Below are 15,794 nucleotides of genomic sequence, written 5' to 3'. Positions count from 1 at the left end.
GAAACTTGTGTTTCACAATTGTTCTCATCCGAAGAATTAATAAAATAGGACCGAGAAAAGTTTGAAATGAAAAATTAATTATAAGTTTATTGTATATTGTTTTAATAAATGCAATTAATAATTTAAAAATATTTTAAGATGTATTGTATTGATGACATAATTCTAGGATTTTTGTTTGTAATAAATAAAATCGTTATTCGCGAATAAAAGCAATATACAAATATAAATGTATTAAGATATTATACTACAAAATACTATATCTGTCTTCTTTCCGCAGGGCACGAGTAAAAAGGACAAACTACATCGTCGTCTATCGGAACTTTATAACAAGTCAATGGATAATGTTGACGTTTTCACGGTATTCAGCAAGTTGACTGTCAAGGACGCGTTCTTGGATGTCCGGTTTTCAGTTCACGGGTCGCCGTACTTTGAAGCTGAGAAGCTAGATAGTATGGTTATCGGGATACAGGAAAAGGTATTTCACAAAAACTCTATACTTTTATTTATTCAAAACAACAAATGATAGCAGATACTTCAAGTGACAGTAGACTGCTTTTAGCACGATATTGTCATAGTTAGAAAGTTAACATTTATATTGTTTAAACTATGGTCTATGGACACTCATCACACATTTTACCGCCTAACAACAATAGTGTTGTTCTGTTCTGGTTGCAAGGCTGAGTGAGCCAGTGTAATTACAGGCACAAGTGACGTAACATCTTAGTTCCCTAAGTCGCTGGCTCAGTGGAATAAATCGAACATTAAATGAGACTAAATTCATCACGTTTACAGTAACTAATTTTATTTTTATATCAAATTAAGTTTTTAACGTAGGTAAGTTATTCAAATAAATAATACCCAATATAAATATATATATAATTGCTACGAAAACTGAAGTCCTTCTGGAAATTAATAAATCATTATGAATTCACAAAGGAATTTCCAAATTAAGGATTTCTTTCGTAAAAATGTGACATATCCGTCTTGTATTGTAACCTAATCTACCGTTTTAATCTTGACGAATTGTTCGAGCGTATTCGGAAAGGTATTTTAATGTGCAATTGCTTCGGAATTTTTAACTCGTACGGTTAAATCGGTGCTAGGGTTCGTTCTAATGACCTCGTTAGCAATAGAGGAGGATATATAAAGCGACCACTACACTAGGCAGATACCGATTATCTACAATTCAACATTTACTGCGAATAGGAAGTAAAAATCGCAAATAATATACAACACATTGAACTAACGTGACTTAATTGTAACAAAAAATGTTTTACCATACTCATACCAACATAAATACGTATATGTAATTTTAAACAGGAAATAGTTTAATATTTCTAAATTAGTAATAAATAGCAAAACAAGTAGAAAATTAAAACAAATGACTAGTTTTTTTTAATGATAAATGCTAAAATATTTACTAGGGCTTGGTCCAAAATACTAGGCAGATATAGTCCATTGATCATTTATTCTACTGGCGAATTCTAACTCGTATTTGCGTTTTGCCTGAAGCTTAAATTAATGATTAAACCAGTTACAGTCGGCTCAAGGCATCTCAGATTCTATTATATGTATCCACATTTTGTTTCAATAGTTAGGTCATAAGTTTCGTGATAAATTTTAGTATAATAATTTAAAAATATCTTCGTAGCTGGAAGAGGAACTCCAAGCGAAAATCTACATGGTGAAGATAGACGAGTGTCTAATAGAAAAAGAACAATGTGAAGACTCTTGTCGTAATATCCTGATGAAGAACAATGTCCCGCTCTCTGTGTACACGAACACAACCAGTTTCGTCGGTGTCTCCGCTAGAGTGGAGTCCGAGTGTACTTGTGACGTTGAAGAACCGCTCGTGTGCTTGAATGGAGGTAAATTAGTCCAAATTATCATTTAATACTTTATGAAAGTAATTTAATTTTGAACTGTTTTCTTAATACAATTGCCAAAACAGTGCTGGATAAAAGGTCACTTTGATACATATACCGACCACGTAGTTATAAAAACACAATATATGAATAAAAGTAATTCTTGACCCGATTTGATAATTACTTAAGATTTACGCAATCTAGCCGATCGATCATCCATCTCGGCATAATATGGTAGGTCTAAATTCAGCAACAACTAACAGAGCCCTTTATCTTCTAAGGTACCCCATTCGCTGACAAATGTGAGTGCCCAGAAGGCTGGAATGGACCTCACTGTGAACAAACCAGCATAGCTTTCCACGGCGACGGCTGGGCGATGTACCCAGCTCCGCCAGCTTGTCACGAGGGCCACGTCACGCTCACCGTCACTTCGCACACGAGTAACAGTCTCATATTCTATTTGGGACCGTTAAAATTCAACCCACTTTTGGATGTTCAAGGTTAGTGTTCTTTATCTTTAAAAATATTATTATAGACGAATATTTATAAGGAGTTTTTATTGCATATAAGCAGTAGATATATGTATTTCTGTATTTATGTGAGGATGATGTCCTGACCGATTTCGGTCACAGCGGCAGATTATAGGCCATGATAGTGCACGTTTGTGTGCTCAAAGACAGGTGCACTCTTTATTCCACCTTTCTCATAATCCGATGGGACGGAAAATCTGCCGTGACCAGAAAAAGCTTAAGCGCAGAACATACTTTACCTGCCTTCTGAAGCAAGGGAGTGTGTAGGACATTTCTAGCTTCCATACCCTGAACTGTTTCTAAGATTTCTTCGACAGAAAAATTCAATATATTTTTATCGATTTGACCTGGGGTTTGAACCAATAACCCCGTAGCAGGATCTGCCGCGAATAAACCAACGGCTTAGTCACAGTTCATATATACATATATTTTTTTACATCCTATCTATTTTAGATAATATAATATAATAAATATTATTAGTTTTATTTCGACGTTTCAAAAATAGAAAGCAACATATAATCTTACATAATTAATTTATGTAAGATTATATGTTGCTTTCTATTTTCGTAAAAGTAATTAATAACGTCGAAATAAAACTGTTGAACAGCACTTATCTTTCATACAATATTTTCAATTTCGAAAATGTACAATGAAATTTTTAATCATTGTCTTATAATCGTATTTAAAATATTTCTACTAAGTATAACTTTATAACCTGAACGGCTTCAGGGCAAGTATAAAAATATATATATAAGTACGTACATATTTGTGCATTTTAGACGTGACGCGTTCATCTTATCCCAGAAACGTAGATTTATTTATAAAAATAACCCTTAATCATGTCCATTAATTGAATGAGAAAATATGACGCCCAACGAGACCCCCCCCCCCCTCCCTTAAAAACATATTCTTAATACACGTCTCTCTATGTCTTGTAGTATCAATAGCTACAGTATTCTTATAATAGTTACACCCACGTAATGTCTTTGTTCTATTTCAAGTAACTTAAGACGCTTTATTAATATTACTCGCTTCATTTCAAAGAACAATATAAATGATTAACTATGTACAAAGAGTAAACGTATTGAATAATTAATTCTAAACGAAATGTTATTTTTTAAGTTTCGAAACGATAAAATGTTTTTAAAATTTCTGAACAAGCATAGATCTGTATTAGAAAATAATGGCAACATTTTAAAGTATCGTTTGAAAGCGATTTTCTAATCGAGTGGTTTTCTTTGATATCAATAAAGAAATAATGAAACAATTGTTGTCAAAGGATAGCTGATCTATCTTTTAATAATTGAAAATAAATTAATAACGCTTATATAATGAAAGTCAATTTGTTTATCATAAATAATACTATTGTATTTTATAAATAATCATTAAATTTTTCAGACACGTTATCAGAGGTACAAAAAAAAAATACCTAAGGTCTGAACAAGAACTGCACTTATATGTCATGTTCCCACTAAAACCAATACTAAATGTTATATGTTATACAGTAAAACAACTTGTGCTAGACAGGCCTTGCACTGCTACTTTCCTAGCCGGATTAGATCCTGTAACTTTCATTTAACATCCTAGGAATCCAATCCACTGAGCCATCTGCGTTAAAGCATAAATATTATTCCATAATATTGAAACTAATTCATGATTCATGACTACATAGACGCGATACACTTAAATAACTAATGTCACCCTAAAATGAAAGAGCGAAGGATGGCGGCGGTACCTTTCGTGTTCGTTTTCGTATTTATGATTAATGGTTACCTTAAGTAATCCAATAATACTATCTCATAGAGGAATCTATATTGTAGACTGCCATCGCACCGTCGCATTGACTGTGTGAACACGGCGTTAATGACTAGATTTATAGAAGACGACTAATATTTAGGTATACATGGGATTGTACTTGTGTTTTGTTTTGTCGGTTACCACGTGATAAGTATAAAAGGCTAAGTCCTTCCTTGGAGTTCAAGTGTAAGAGCAACAGACAGACAGAGTTACTTTCGTATTTATAATGTTTGCATAGATAATGAAATAAAGAACAAAACTACCTTTTACGTTTGGAGAATGTAGATCAGACTATGAAATAATAATGGCTATATCGATATTTTACTGTATCATTTGATTTAATCAATTTACTGATAATAATTAATTTATTGGGCCAATATCTATCAATAATCTGGAACAGATATTATGACATACTTCAACACTCTCTGTGAGTCCTCCCTTCGGCATACAATAATAAATAAATAAATAAATATTGGACAACATCACATACATTACTCTGATCTCAATGTAAGTAGCTAAAGCACTTGTGTTATGGAAAATCAGAAGTAACGACGGTACCACAAACACCCAGACCCAAGACAACATAGAAAACTAATGAAATTTTTCTACATCGACTCGGCAGAGAATCGAACTCGGGACCTCGGAGTAGCGTACCCATGAAAACCGGTGTACACACTACTCGACCACGGAGGTCGTCATATACAATTGATATGTAAAATCAAATAATATTGATTCTAGGTGGATAGTTAAAAGAAATGCCAAAACTAAGGTCGCCAGATAATTTTTTCTGCATGGTGTAATACTGTTGGCCTTACAGGGCTTTACTGACACCTAGTAGGGATGAAAACTAGACTCAAGATTGAAACTTGATCCATCTCGGACTCCGTTTGTTATCCTGTGCCTGCAGTGATGTCACACCTTGACCTAACCAAAATTCATTTCATACTATTTGTAGGACATCTTTATTATTTGCTTTGTGGAGAAATCGTATGATGCTATTAGAGGTATGATCGCTGCAAGTGTATTTCCACCTACGATTTGTATAAGTGACCAAATTAAGACTGGAGATTTCAAGGTGCCGAGTTCGAATCAAGTTTTTTATTACTCTGTCAAGTTAAACTCGTTCACAAATCCTATCCTAAGTGTTGGGTAAAAAAATAATAAAATTTGAGTCAATTATTATTAAAAAACAAAATCATAAATCCTTGGTCATTCTAAGCATAATCATCTTCCAGTAAATATTACACTTAAAGCGCAATAAATATCTTAAGAGTAATATACACTTGCACTTTGGCAAGGTTTTCGCTAGCGAGCAAATATTTCTTCTGGCGTTGCCAAATTGGCAATACGGTTAAGTGGATTGCACACACTTGTCGCAACAGATACGTCAGTTAATTCGTGTCGAATACACTTAGGTTTACTAAATTGGACCAGAAAAACCCTGATTTGAACTCACGCTTGACGAGCAGTCAAGTCAGAAAGTACTCCATTCTATTGTTGTTGATATGGCAAATCTTGCAGTAATTAATTAATTTCTTATTCAGCTGCAAATATTCACTATTTAAAAAAAAAGAAAAACTGAAACCGTACAACGCCCGTCGTGACTGACGGACTTTTTAGCACTTTTTTCATCTCATCGACGCGTAACAAAGTCCGGTGTAATTATAGGCTTAGAATATAACACTAGGACGAATAGCTTAAAAGATCGAATAGTTTGCAATGTTTGATTCTTTTAATAGGTCTTTTACGTTGTCAATAATATATTTGATTACTTATAGAGAAGTGGAAAATTTTAATGTATATACTTTTATATACATAGAAAAAATACAACTTTAATGAGACACATAAACACTATATGCTTTTATTATAAGTGGTTAATTGCATCTTATTATTAAATCGAATGAATTGAGGTAAAAGTAAACCTATTATGATACTTTCGATGTGCCTTCAATCATATAAAATAAGATGTTATGTACAGGCACAACCTGTTATTAATTTGCATTACACACTGCCTTATTCACCAAACCATTTAAATATAATAAACTTAATATATCTGATACTTCAAGTTCTATTTAAAAATGGAACATGCTGTATTTAATGATATCTCAAGATGCCTGTTGTGGTATGTGACCAATGCTTGATATTTGTCTAGTCCACGGACCAATCGTATCACTGATATTTTATCGGCTATCCAACCATGTAATACTAATGTTCATTGTTCATACGTCAACAATTATTATTGGAACATAACACAAATCAATAGATGGCACGTAATGATCGAAAATAAAATTTAATTGTTAGTTTCTTTCGGTAATATTTTACTAAAGTGCACTCAAATTGATACATACAATATTGCACATTATAAGTAATAGAATTACAATGTAAAAATACGAAACATTTCCGATAATACAGTACGGTATTACAAGAGCGGTAAAGTTAAAAGAGAGTTACACCGAATCTAGCATAATCTCACCTTTGTCGCTTTCAATCCTTCGGATAAAGTTGCTTACGTTTGCACAATGAAACTATTGGCAACCGACTTCAGTGAGCCAGGGAAGTATTTAAGTAAAATTGAGTTCGAGAAAGCTCGACATTGTCGACTTAACGATAAATATGTCAGAGTTGATCGGCGTAACAACTTGAATAATGATTTCCGACGAAAATCACAATTGTGACCCGACGCTTGCTCGGAGTTTTATTCCCCTATGAATTAATCAAATTTAAAAGAAATTATGGATTGTTTGGGTGTTAAAGAACCCTTATGACATTAAACTAATGATTTTTTATACTGGCAGGCAGTTAAGATAAATTTTTTTTTTTTGATATTGTACTGAAGCCCATAATTGTGAAATTTGAGAACCCGCTATGTTTCTAACGCCGGTTTTTCTTTCCGAATCAAAGATAGATTTTTGACAGTCAACCAGCAATTGTAACGAATAAGTCTATATTTAAAAAAAAAATTAAATTCTTGCTTTGAAATTATTTGAGGTATTTTTTAATATTAAAGAAATATTTGAATAGACCAAGATTTTATGAACTTTTTCGAAGTCAAAAGTGTTCAAGAATTCATTTAAACTCTAAAATTTAAATAAATATTTCATAGAATCCATTATATAAAATGAAGAGCATTAAGGTGCTCTAAAGTGATTAAATAAAAACATATCAGCTAGTTTTTTACAAATGAAGTGATCAGGAAATTTCCAATCTAATATAAAAGCCAGCCCAAGTACGTATAAACAATTGACGTGCAGAGCGTGTCCGCCTCTTTCCTTAGTCACTGTAATGATTTTTTAATGATCACGTAATGACTGACAGCCTGCACGGAGTTATGATTTATGGACACGATGGTCGTGATAAAGTACCAATTTTTTCACACGATTGCTTACTTTTCGAGGATTATATAATTATTTTAGGCTCGTTACTGTTTACACTGCCTCGTTTTCAATGTTTGCACGTAATTAATACCTTCAAAAAGATAACACGGCTAAGGATTGTTGTTTCAGTTTGAAGCATGTCTCGGTATATTGGGATCGTGTTACGTCATTAAAACAATGATATGGCACGACATGAGCTTATAAGATGATAGACGTGAATTCTTCGTAATTACACGTGATATGTTTGGTGTTGAGTGTCGGTTTAGTGAAAGCGACAACTTTATCGCGCAAAAATGTAATACGCTTAACGCTAATAATATTTCGGTTATAATTTTGAAAATCGAATGTGAAACGTTATTGCGATGCGTGTTTACCTTAAATATTATAATTATTGTAAATGATCGCGTATCATTTTCAAGTATTTCACAGCTTCGAGTCTATTTTGACAAAAATGTTCGATTTATGGTGATACACAACATAACCATAAAAACAATGAAATAACCATAACAACAATATGAAGTATGATGTATAAGTCATATTGTATAAAATATAAACTTACTTATTATATAGCCTGTCTTGTAAAGCTAATATCCTAATATTCTGAAACTGTAAAAAAAGAATTTATTGGCTTGAAAAAAAAAAAGAAACAGACCGTACTTTTTAAATTATATCATTAAAATGAGTAGTTAGCTTTAGATTAAAAAAAAAAGTTTAAAGGCACTAGAAGAAGAAACTAATGTGAAAAATAGGGGTTAGATCGTATATTTTCTAGAAATTTTCTGGCACGGTACCAGAGATTGCCAATAATTCTAAATTATTCTTGACAATATATTTTTTTATATCCATTTTTCTTGCCGACATAAAATATTACAAGATTACCATAATTGTACGACGTAGAGGTTTTTATTATTATCGATCTCCAAAATCTATTGGATATCAAATAAAAACAAACCAATAAAACCGAAATAAATGATATTTAACTATAAATATGCCTCACGTAACAGTTTCTTTACGAGTGTGCCAGACTCAATGGATATCAGATAGAGCGTATTATGTGCTAATAATGAGCTGTTTTACAAAATTTCGACGCTTGAGCCAAAACATTAAAGCCTGCGTTATAATCCTTGAGCTTTAGCCAACGTTGTTGACGCTAAGGTTATTTGCACATTAACAGTGCGGCTCCATAATAGCCTTACAAGTTCTTAGAAATGTATAATAGTGTTAATTAAATTAGAATAATAGTTACTTTGGCAAATTTGCAAGAGTGTTAAGCGTGTTGCACAGTAAATATTTTAAATAGCTTGACCATGCATTATACGAAGCTATATCTAACGGACATTATTTTGTTATTTCAAAATAAACTTTTAATATCAAATTTAAAAAAAAATTACGTGTATGAAATATTTTTTTTTAATTCACAAGGGAGACGAAATATTGTGTCGTGTATCTTTAGATATTCCTGATTTAATCTTATGCAACTGATAATAATGTCATTGCTGTTTGAATGAGGGAATATTTCAATACTTCATACTTTTTTTTTTGTTGCAGACTTTATGTCTTTGGAGTTGGTAGACGGTTTCCCAGTTTTGCTGGTAAATTATGGATCAGGAACGACACGTCTCAACAACAGTGTTGTGCATGTCGCTGACGGCAAACCCCATCTAATCGAAATAGTCCTCATGAGAAGTTCCATAGAAATGTTCGTAGACAGATGCAAGTTGTCGACATGTATGAGTCTTGCAGCGCCGACGGGACCGAGGGAAATACTCAACGGTAAGTTATGTTCGATCATATTATTAAATTCTTGGAAAAATTCACATTGAACGTCAACAAATATCTCAGTTAGCTTGTTTTTCGTTCCGCTGCATTCAATGGCCATACATAAATCAAGAGGTGTTTGGTGACAAGCACTTCGGGGGATATTTTATCTTGATCTCGATATTCAGGGATGAAAATATTTGTGGTTTAACGCTGACGCTAACTTTTAACTTATGACAATTTTATGGTAAATTTATTTTCTGGAATTGACAAATTCTCCATTTATTTTTGACACAAATGGAATTGTTGAAATGTCATATATTTTTATAATTAGATACGTTAATCATCTAAAAAATAACGAGCCATCGCACGCATAACGAATAACTTCTTCGTCGCGTTATAAAAAGCTGATTTGAAGATTAAATATGTATTAGTAGAACTAGTAAATAATATTATAATTTGTTTACAGTTAATGGCCCGCTCCAGGTCGGCGGCGCTAGCGTGGATTTGCAAGGTCTAGCACGGGCGTTCGGATGGCGGCACGTTCCTACAAACCAGCACTTTTTGGGTTGCATCAGCAATTTTACGTATAACGATTTTGTAAGTTTACGGCTTTTAATAATCACCGTACATAAAATATGAGATATATTTAAGATATTAGTTTTAGAATTTGATAAAGATAAAATCTGTTTTAGATTTTATTTTTCTAATTATATCTCATTTGTCAAATTTGTCATCTTTCGACAAATCTTTGGCAATTTTATTGTAACAATGATATGATCAAGTATTTTTTTTGTTCCTAGATGTACAATTTGGGCAGGCCGTCCGTAGAACGCAATGCCGATCCCGGCTGTCAGAAGAGCGTATTCACTGCCGTTACATTTGGCATCGACACTAACTTCCTCGTGGCTATTTTAGTGTGCATCGCCATCTTGATAAGTAAGTATTCAATTGTCGACTTTAAGATTAGCGTTACAATTATTTTTTTTTTATTTCTGATATTATAGTTATTTGTCTCCAATATCGTTTTTGAGTACTAATACTAAGTTAATTTTTGGAATTTTATTTATGGATGTTTTCGGGGTGATTGTTAAAATAATATTGTGTATACTTTTTTCAAATGTCAAATCTACGATGACATAACCCCAAGGTTCGTGGCGCATTGGCTATGTAAGAATTGGCTAAAATTTATTATGTCTATGGACAGTGGTGACCACTTAACAGGTGGCCAAACCTGATTCTGGTTATAAAACCTACTGGATATAAAAAAACAGGAAGATAAATCAGTGTTAAACATAACAGCCCATAAATAATATTTTAATTAAGGTTAAACTTTATGGTTTCATAATCCATATGTAAGTCGTTACTGCTAATTTATTTTAAAAACATTCAAATATACTCTAATAACGCTTAATTCCATTACTAGGAAAACGAAGATATTTAGGTCGAAGTAAAATAAAGAAAGAGTTCTAAGACTAAATTCTTCTTCCAGTTCTCCTCTTAGCTGTAGTCGTCCATCGCAAGCGAGCTGACGCGTGGGCGGAGAAGGAACTAGACGACATCAGAGAAAACATCATCGCGTATGAGGACGAGGGCGGTGGCGAAGGGGACGCGGGCTACGACCTGCACGTGCTGCGGCAGATGTACGACGGGCCGCCACCCGACACGGACGCCACGTTCATGCATGCTCCAGGTACTATTGGCAACTTCGATACGATGAACCGGTCGTGGCATTTGTACAGAATAGAACAGTACGATTACAGTACGATATGTACTGTATATATAACTCAAGGACAGGAGTTTGTGTTAACAAACATCCGACTTAGGGGGCTTAGGAGAGAGGAAGAGATTAGAGAGGTTTATTTCTCAGCAAAAGCGAAATAATTAAGAGGTTTACTCTACTAATTGGTTCATTATAAGTTATTTGTCTAAAAAGATTAAAAAATAATCATAATATTTTTTTTGTGTTACTAATTTTATCTCAAGTTCAAAAGACCTATAATTTCTGCATATTTCCAAAGAAATTTCGAGTTATTACGTATTATTTAGTAAAAAGTGTTTTTGTCTTTAAGCGAAAAAATAATCGACGAACTTAATACAATAAGACAAATATAACTGATATCGATGTAATTATAATCATGTGATGTTCTCACTCAGTGGTTGGAGCAGCACCAGACATCTCCGGTTTCCTGGACGACAAGAAGTCGGTCCTTGACCGAGATCCAGATATCAATCCGTACGACGACGTGCGACATTACGCGTACGAGGGAGACGGCGATACTAGTGGATCTCTTTCATCGCTAGCTAGCTGTAAGTTGACTCTATTCACATTTAATTTGTCATACTTCTGTATAAAGGTACTTTTCAGCCTCGTTCGTCTAGTGGCTAGATATAAGACCGCAAATGCCGAGGTCAGGGTTCAGACCCCGAAAAATCCTCAGTAACGGCCCGTAGTCTGAAAGTGTGTACATACCCGTGTCTCGAAAGCACGCAAACACGTTGATCGTGCGCCTAAAGCCTTTCCGATCGTGTCGGATTTGCCGTCCCATCGGATTATGAGAGTGAGGATAGAGAGTGCACCTGTGTTTGTGCACACACTTGTGCACTATAATCTACCCTGTGTATTTGGTTGGGCTGATGAGATTACTCGCAGTAGCCAAAATCGATCAGGACGACATACTGCTACGATGGATATAAATATTCGTCTCTTCCCAGGTACCGACGATGAAGATCTCAAATTCAACTACCTGTCGACGTTCGGGCCGCGGTTCCGCAAGCTGGCGGACATGTACGGCGACTCGGACGACGAGCGCGCGCCGCACGAGGAGTCGTGGTGCTAGCGCCACGCCTGGCTCGTGTAGCCACCCGACTGCCGACCTCGCGCCGCCGGCATAGGGGCGGATCTGCCGCGACAGCTTGGCCAGACCAAGTAAGACCAAGCTATGAGATGCCTTATTTCTATTTCGTGTATCGAGTGAATGTTGCATCGCGAACCCACCGGACTTTTAAAACTTCGAGCCTGTGATAATTACGCGATGGTTTGTCGGACTTTTTTTTTATTGTGGCGTTTTGTGGGCTTGTGTCCGCTCGGATTGCCAAATCGTTTGGAAATACATTAAATGCTATTATATCAACGGTATTATTATTCTTTTTTTGTTTTTTTTTTCTTTGAAAATTTTTGACGTTACGCTTCCGTTATTCTCGGATGTGTTCTTATTTTCGGATTTGGAAGTTGGAGGGTAGTAGCCGGCTTTAATACATAATATTCTCTTCAATTTAGTAAATGTTGCTGAGAGAACGCGAGTAATTAAGAATTGCGATACTGTTCTTAAGAATGTGTGTTTATCCAAAAGTGTAATTTGTAAATTATATGTAATTACATATTGGAAAGAATTAAAATGTTAATGTTGTAAGAAATGACTGATTTGTAACATTATTTGGGCATCGTTGTAGATACGCCTAAATTATTTCTTGTATGTAATTTTATATATATTAAGCGTAAGATCGAACTATGTATGATTTTGTAACTTAAGGCTAGTTCACACTATATGTACCTAATATAGTTGTTTTTTTTTTAACATTATTTTTGTATGATTGTAAATTATTGTGACAAAACGCATTGAGGTACTAATTTCTTTAGTATTATTATTGGCAGCATTTATGAGAGTTAGAACTAAAGTTTTTAATGTATTTTTTAAAGTTAAGTGCCATCATGTTGATTATGTAATTTTAAGTTTTCGTATCCAAAAGATCCTCTTTGAACTCTAGTCACTTTGGCTTGAATCTTTAAGAAAAAAGTCCAAGAATTAAAGAAACTTATAGTCGCTAAAGTGAATAGATGATCTTCGATCCCACACCCCGAAATTGTAATTTCCGTTCGATTCGTGTTATCGTTAAGTAATATTAAGTTTTTTTACAATTTTTTTTTTAATATTTACTCATGCAAACAAAAATTGTTATTTATATATAAAGCTCATTTTGTAAAGCGTCCATTTCTAAAAAAAATGTAGTTTAAATAAAGAACGAAATAAAAAAAACAAACACTCGTTTTATAGTTAAATTAGTTCTTTAATAAATATTCAAATACATAATTATATCTTAAGAGAATTTAATTTATCGTTTACAGGAAGGAAACTATCTATCTAATTTAAGGCAGAAAACCGTTATTTTGCATAGCTATTTTTTCATGTTCGAAGTTTAAAAAAAATATTAATTTCGTCACGAGTTCCGTATAAACTAGGCCTAAATGTAAATATGTAAATTATATCGATTACATAATTTACAATTAATCTTATGTCATATGTTTAAGTAACTTTTATATGCTAAACTAATACAAGGTGTCTTATAATTATGCATATCAACGAATTGTAAGGAATACTTCGTTTTATTTCATCTGTCTAACGTAAAATACTGATATATATATTATTACATAATATAATCGTATAATATATCAATAAACATCGCATCTTGCCTTTAAGTAATTTTGTAAAGGATCACATATTTAAAAGTATACCGAAAGTCTGTAATTAATTTATTGCCATATGTCGAGTCATCATTTGATGCGAGGGGGTATGAGGGGGGGGGGTTTAATTCAATTACAAGTAATTCCTGTTAGTTTGGTAAACATCATTAGTATGTTTAAATTTAATTTCTCAATACTACTTTTAAATTTCCGATCACTGTTTGTATAAATTTCGAAATAAACCAAGACTACACCTGTATAAAATGGTTACGCAATTTGAGAACGTATTGAATTAGTAACAGACTTTCTTGAGTATTTTTATTTCAAATAAAAGAAATAAATATTATTATTTTCTTTATAAAATATACCTTTAACCAATGATGTTTTATCTCAAAAGATCTTTTACAAACAACATGAAAGATAGCATGAGTATTACTTTAAATCGGTATTCAAAGTATACCTCAATCTGACAACATATTTTAAAATGACGACATTCGTGATTTAAATGTGCTTGTAAGTTGTAAACAAAATTTATCTTTTAAAAAAATTTGCATCATCATTCATGGCATAATCCCGACGGGAGGAATTTATTTAAACGATATTTGACTTTTAAAATACATGTTGTACAACTTTATACAAACATATTATAATTTCATTAAACTGTTTTAATTTTTTTTTTTATGTAACGGGTCTAGAGATGAAATGTCATTATTTTTAACATCACATATCACAAAACGTTTTACACATTCAAACGTCATAAATACAAATTTCTTATTTCAAACGTCAATGTTTCATTTGTTTTTAAATAAAGAATCATCTACACGTAAGTACTTATTTTCGTAATTTCAACTAGCACTGTAAAGTGATATGTCCAAAGTTATCCCATGAGATCTAGGCCGAGACTTATGGAGAGAAACACCATCAATCTTTTTGATTTATTACTCTGTGTATGAAACCCTTGTGTAGGTATTACATTATATAAGTATAGTTAGTTTAATTTTAGGTTCGTAATCTAGGACCCATGAGCTTAAACGGTTTTACCCTGCAAAAATTACGGCAGTAATTTGTAGCCAGTGATTTCACTTGTATTTTTATAAAACATCATTCGGTTTATAGAGTCTAGCTTTGATTTAAAAGCACAATAGGAATATACATTGTATCGTTCAATGTTAAAACAGAAATATAGAAGTTAAATGTAATTTACGATCAAAACAGATAAGTAATTTAAAGAAATATATATAAATTTATGCATTATGCATTGGTAAAGGCGAGTCGAATCCCGAATGTATCCGAGATATCGGCACTGGACAAATACATGTCGTTTAAGCAAATATTTAAAGATGTCTGATGTCGGTCGATTTAGTTTTAGCAATAATCGGTAATACATTTCGTATTCCCTGAATATCATCGTCAATACAACATACTGTTATTAAAACATTTATTTTATGATACCTTTTCGAAATTGTTACATAAACCACGGTCTGACATCGAAGATCTAACAGTAATTATCATATTATATAATATATACAGTATATGTTAATGACAAGAGGGGTAAAGATTGTAAACCGTAAATTTACATATTCTCTGGGACTAGCGTAATATATTAGTTCTCGATGAAAATGTTTTTGATTTATAAAGTAACAATATTACACACATATCAACTTTGATTTAACATCTAAAGTTTGGATAAAAACTTTGCTGGTATTCAAAAAGGCATTTTTCAATACCATAGATTATTCAGGAACTCGTCCAATTACGAAATGTCAATGTCGAATTTGTTTATTAATCTTCACTGCTCCTGTCAACTGTGTTGACTATAGTTGTTTATTGATCGAAAACTTAAATGACTATGAAGTGCCGTTTGAGCTTAACACAGAGTAAAAGAGACGGCAATACACCCGGTTGCTTTTAAAGTAATTATTTCAACGACTCGACGATGAAACTTTGATATGATTTATTAAATCCAAATCGGTTGGTTAATTTGAACAAATCAATGCCACTTATGATT

At 33.0% G+C, this 15,794-nt stretch overlaps 1 protein-coding gene across 7 annotated transcripts in view; it reads left to right on the top strand.

Moving 5' to 3' along the window:
• The window catches only part of LOC113401756 (DE-cadherin), a 176,619-nt gene extending 162,739 nt beyond the window's left edge, over window positions 1-13,880 (top strand). For 4 of the 7 annotated variants that reach the window (XM_064218064.1, XM_064218062.1, XM_064218063.1 and 1 more), the window contains 9 exons: window positions 278-475; window positions 1,652-1,868; window positions 2,147-2,365; window positions 9,115-9,339; window positions 9,794-9,924; window positions 10,128-10,263; window positions 10,817-11,017; window positions 11,482-11,634; window positions 12,040-13,880. In XM_064218064.1, the coding sequence (XP_064074134.1) occupies window positions 278-475; window positions 1,652-1,868; window positions 2,147-2,365; window positions 9,115-9,339; window positions 9,794-9,924; window positions 10,128-10,263; window positions 10,817-11,017; window positions 11,482-11,634; window positions 12,040-12,164 (1,605 nt within the window). In that variant the 3' untranslated portion in view covers window positions 12,165-13,880. The remainder of the gene's footprint in view (window positions 1-277; window positions 476-1,651; window positions 1,869-2,146; window positions 2,366-9,114; window positions 9,340-9,793; window positions 9,925-10,127; window positions 10,264-10,816; window positions 11,018-11,481; window positions 11,635-12,039) is intronic. The other 3 variants (XM_026641773.2, XM_064218065.1, XM_026641772.2) reach the window with 1 other exon arrangement.
• The last annotated feature ends 1,914 nt before the right edge of the window (window positions 13,881-15,794 follow it).

The sequence above is a fragment of the Vanessa tameamea genome, chromosome 20, assembly GCF_037043105.1.
Source record: "Vanessa tameamea isolate UH-Manoa-2023 chromosome 20, ilVanTame1 primary haplotype, whole genome shotgun sequence".
Classification (NCBI taxonomy): domain Eukaryota; kingdom Metazoa; phylum Arthropoda; class Insecta; order Lepidoptera; family Nymphalidae; genus Vanessa; species Vanessa tameamea.
This window is presented reverse-complemented; position numbering and strand designations above follow the sequence as displayed.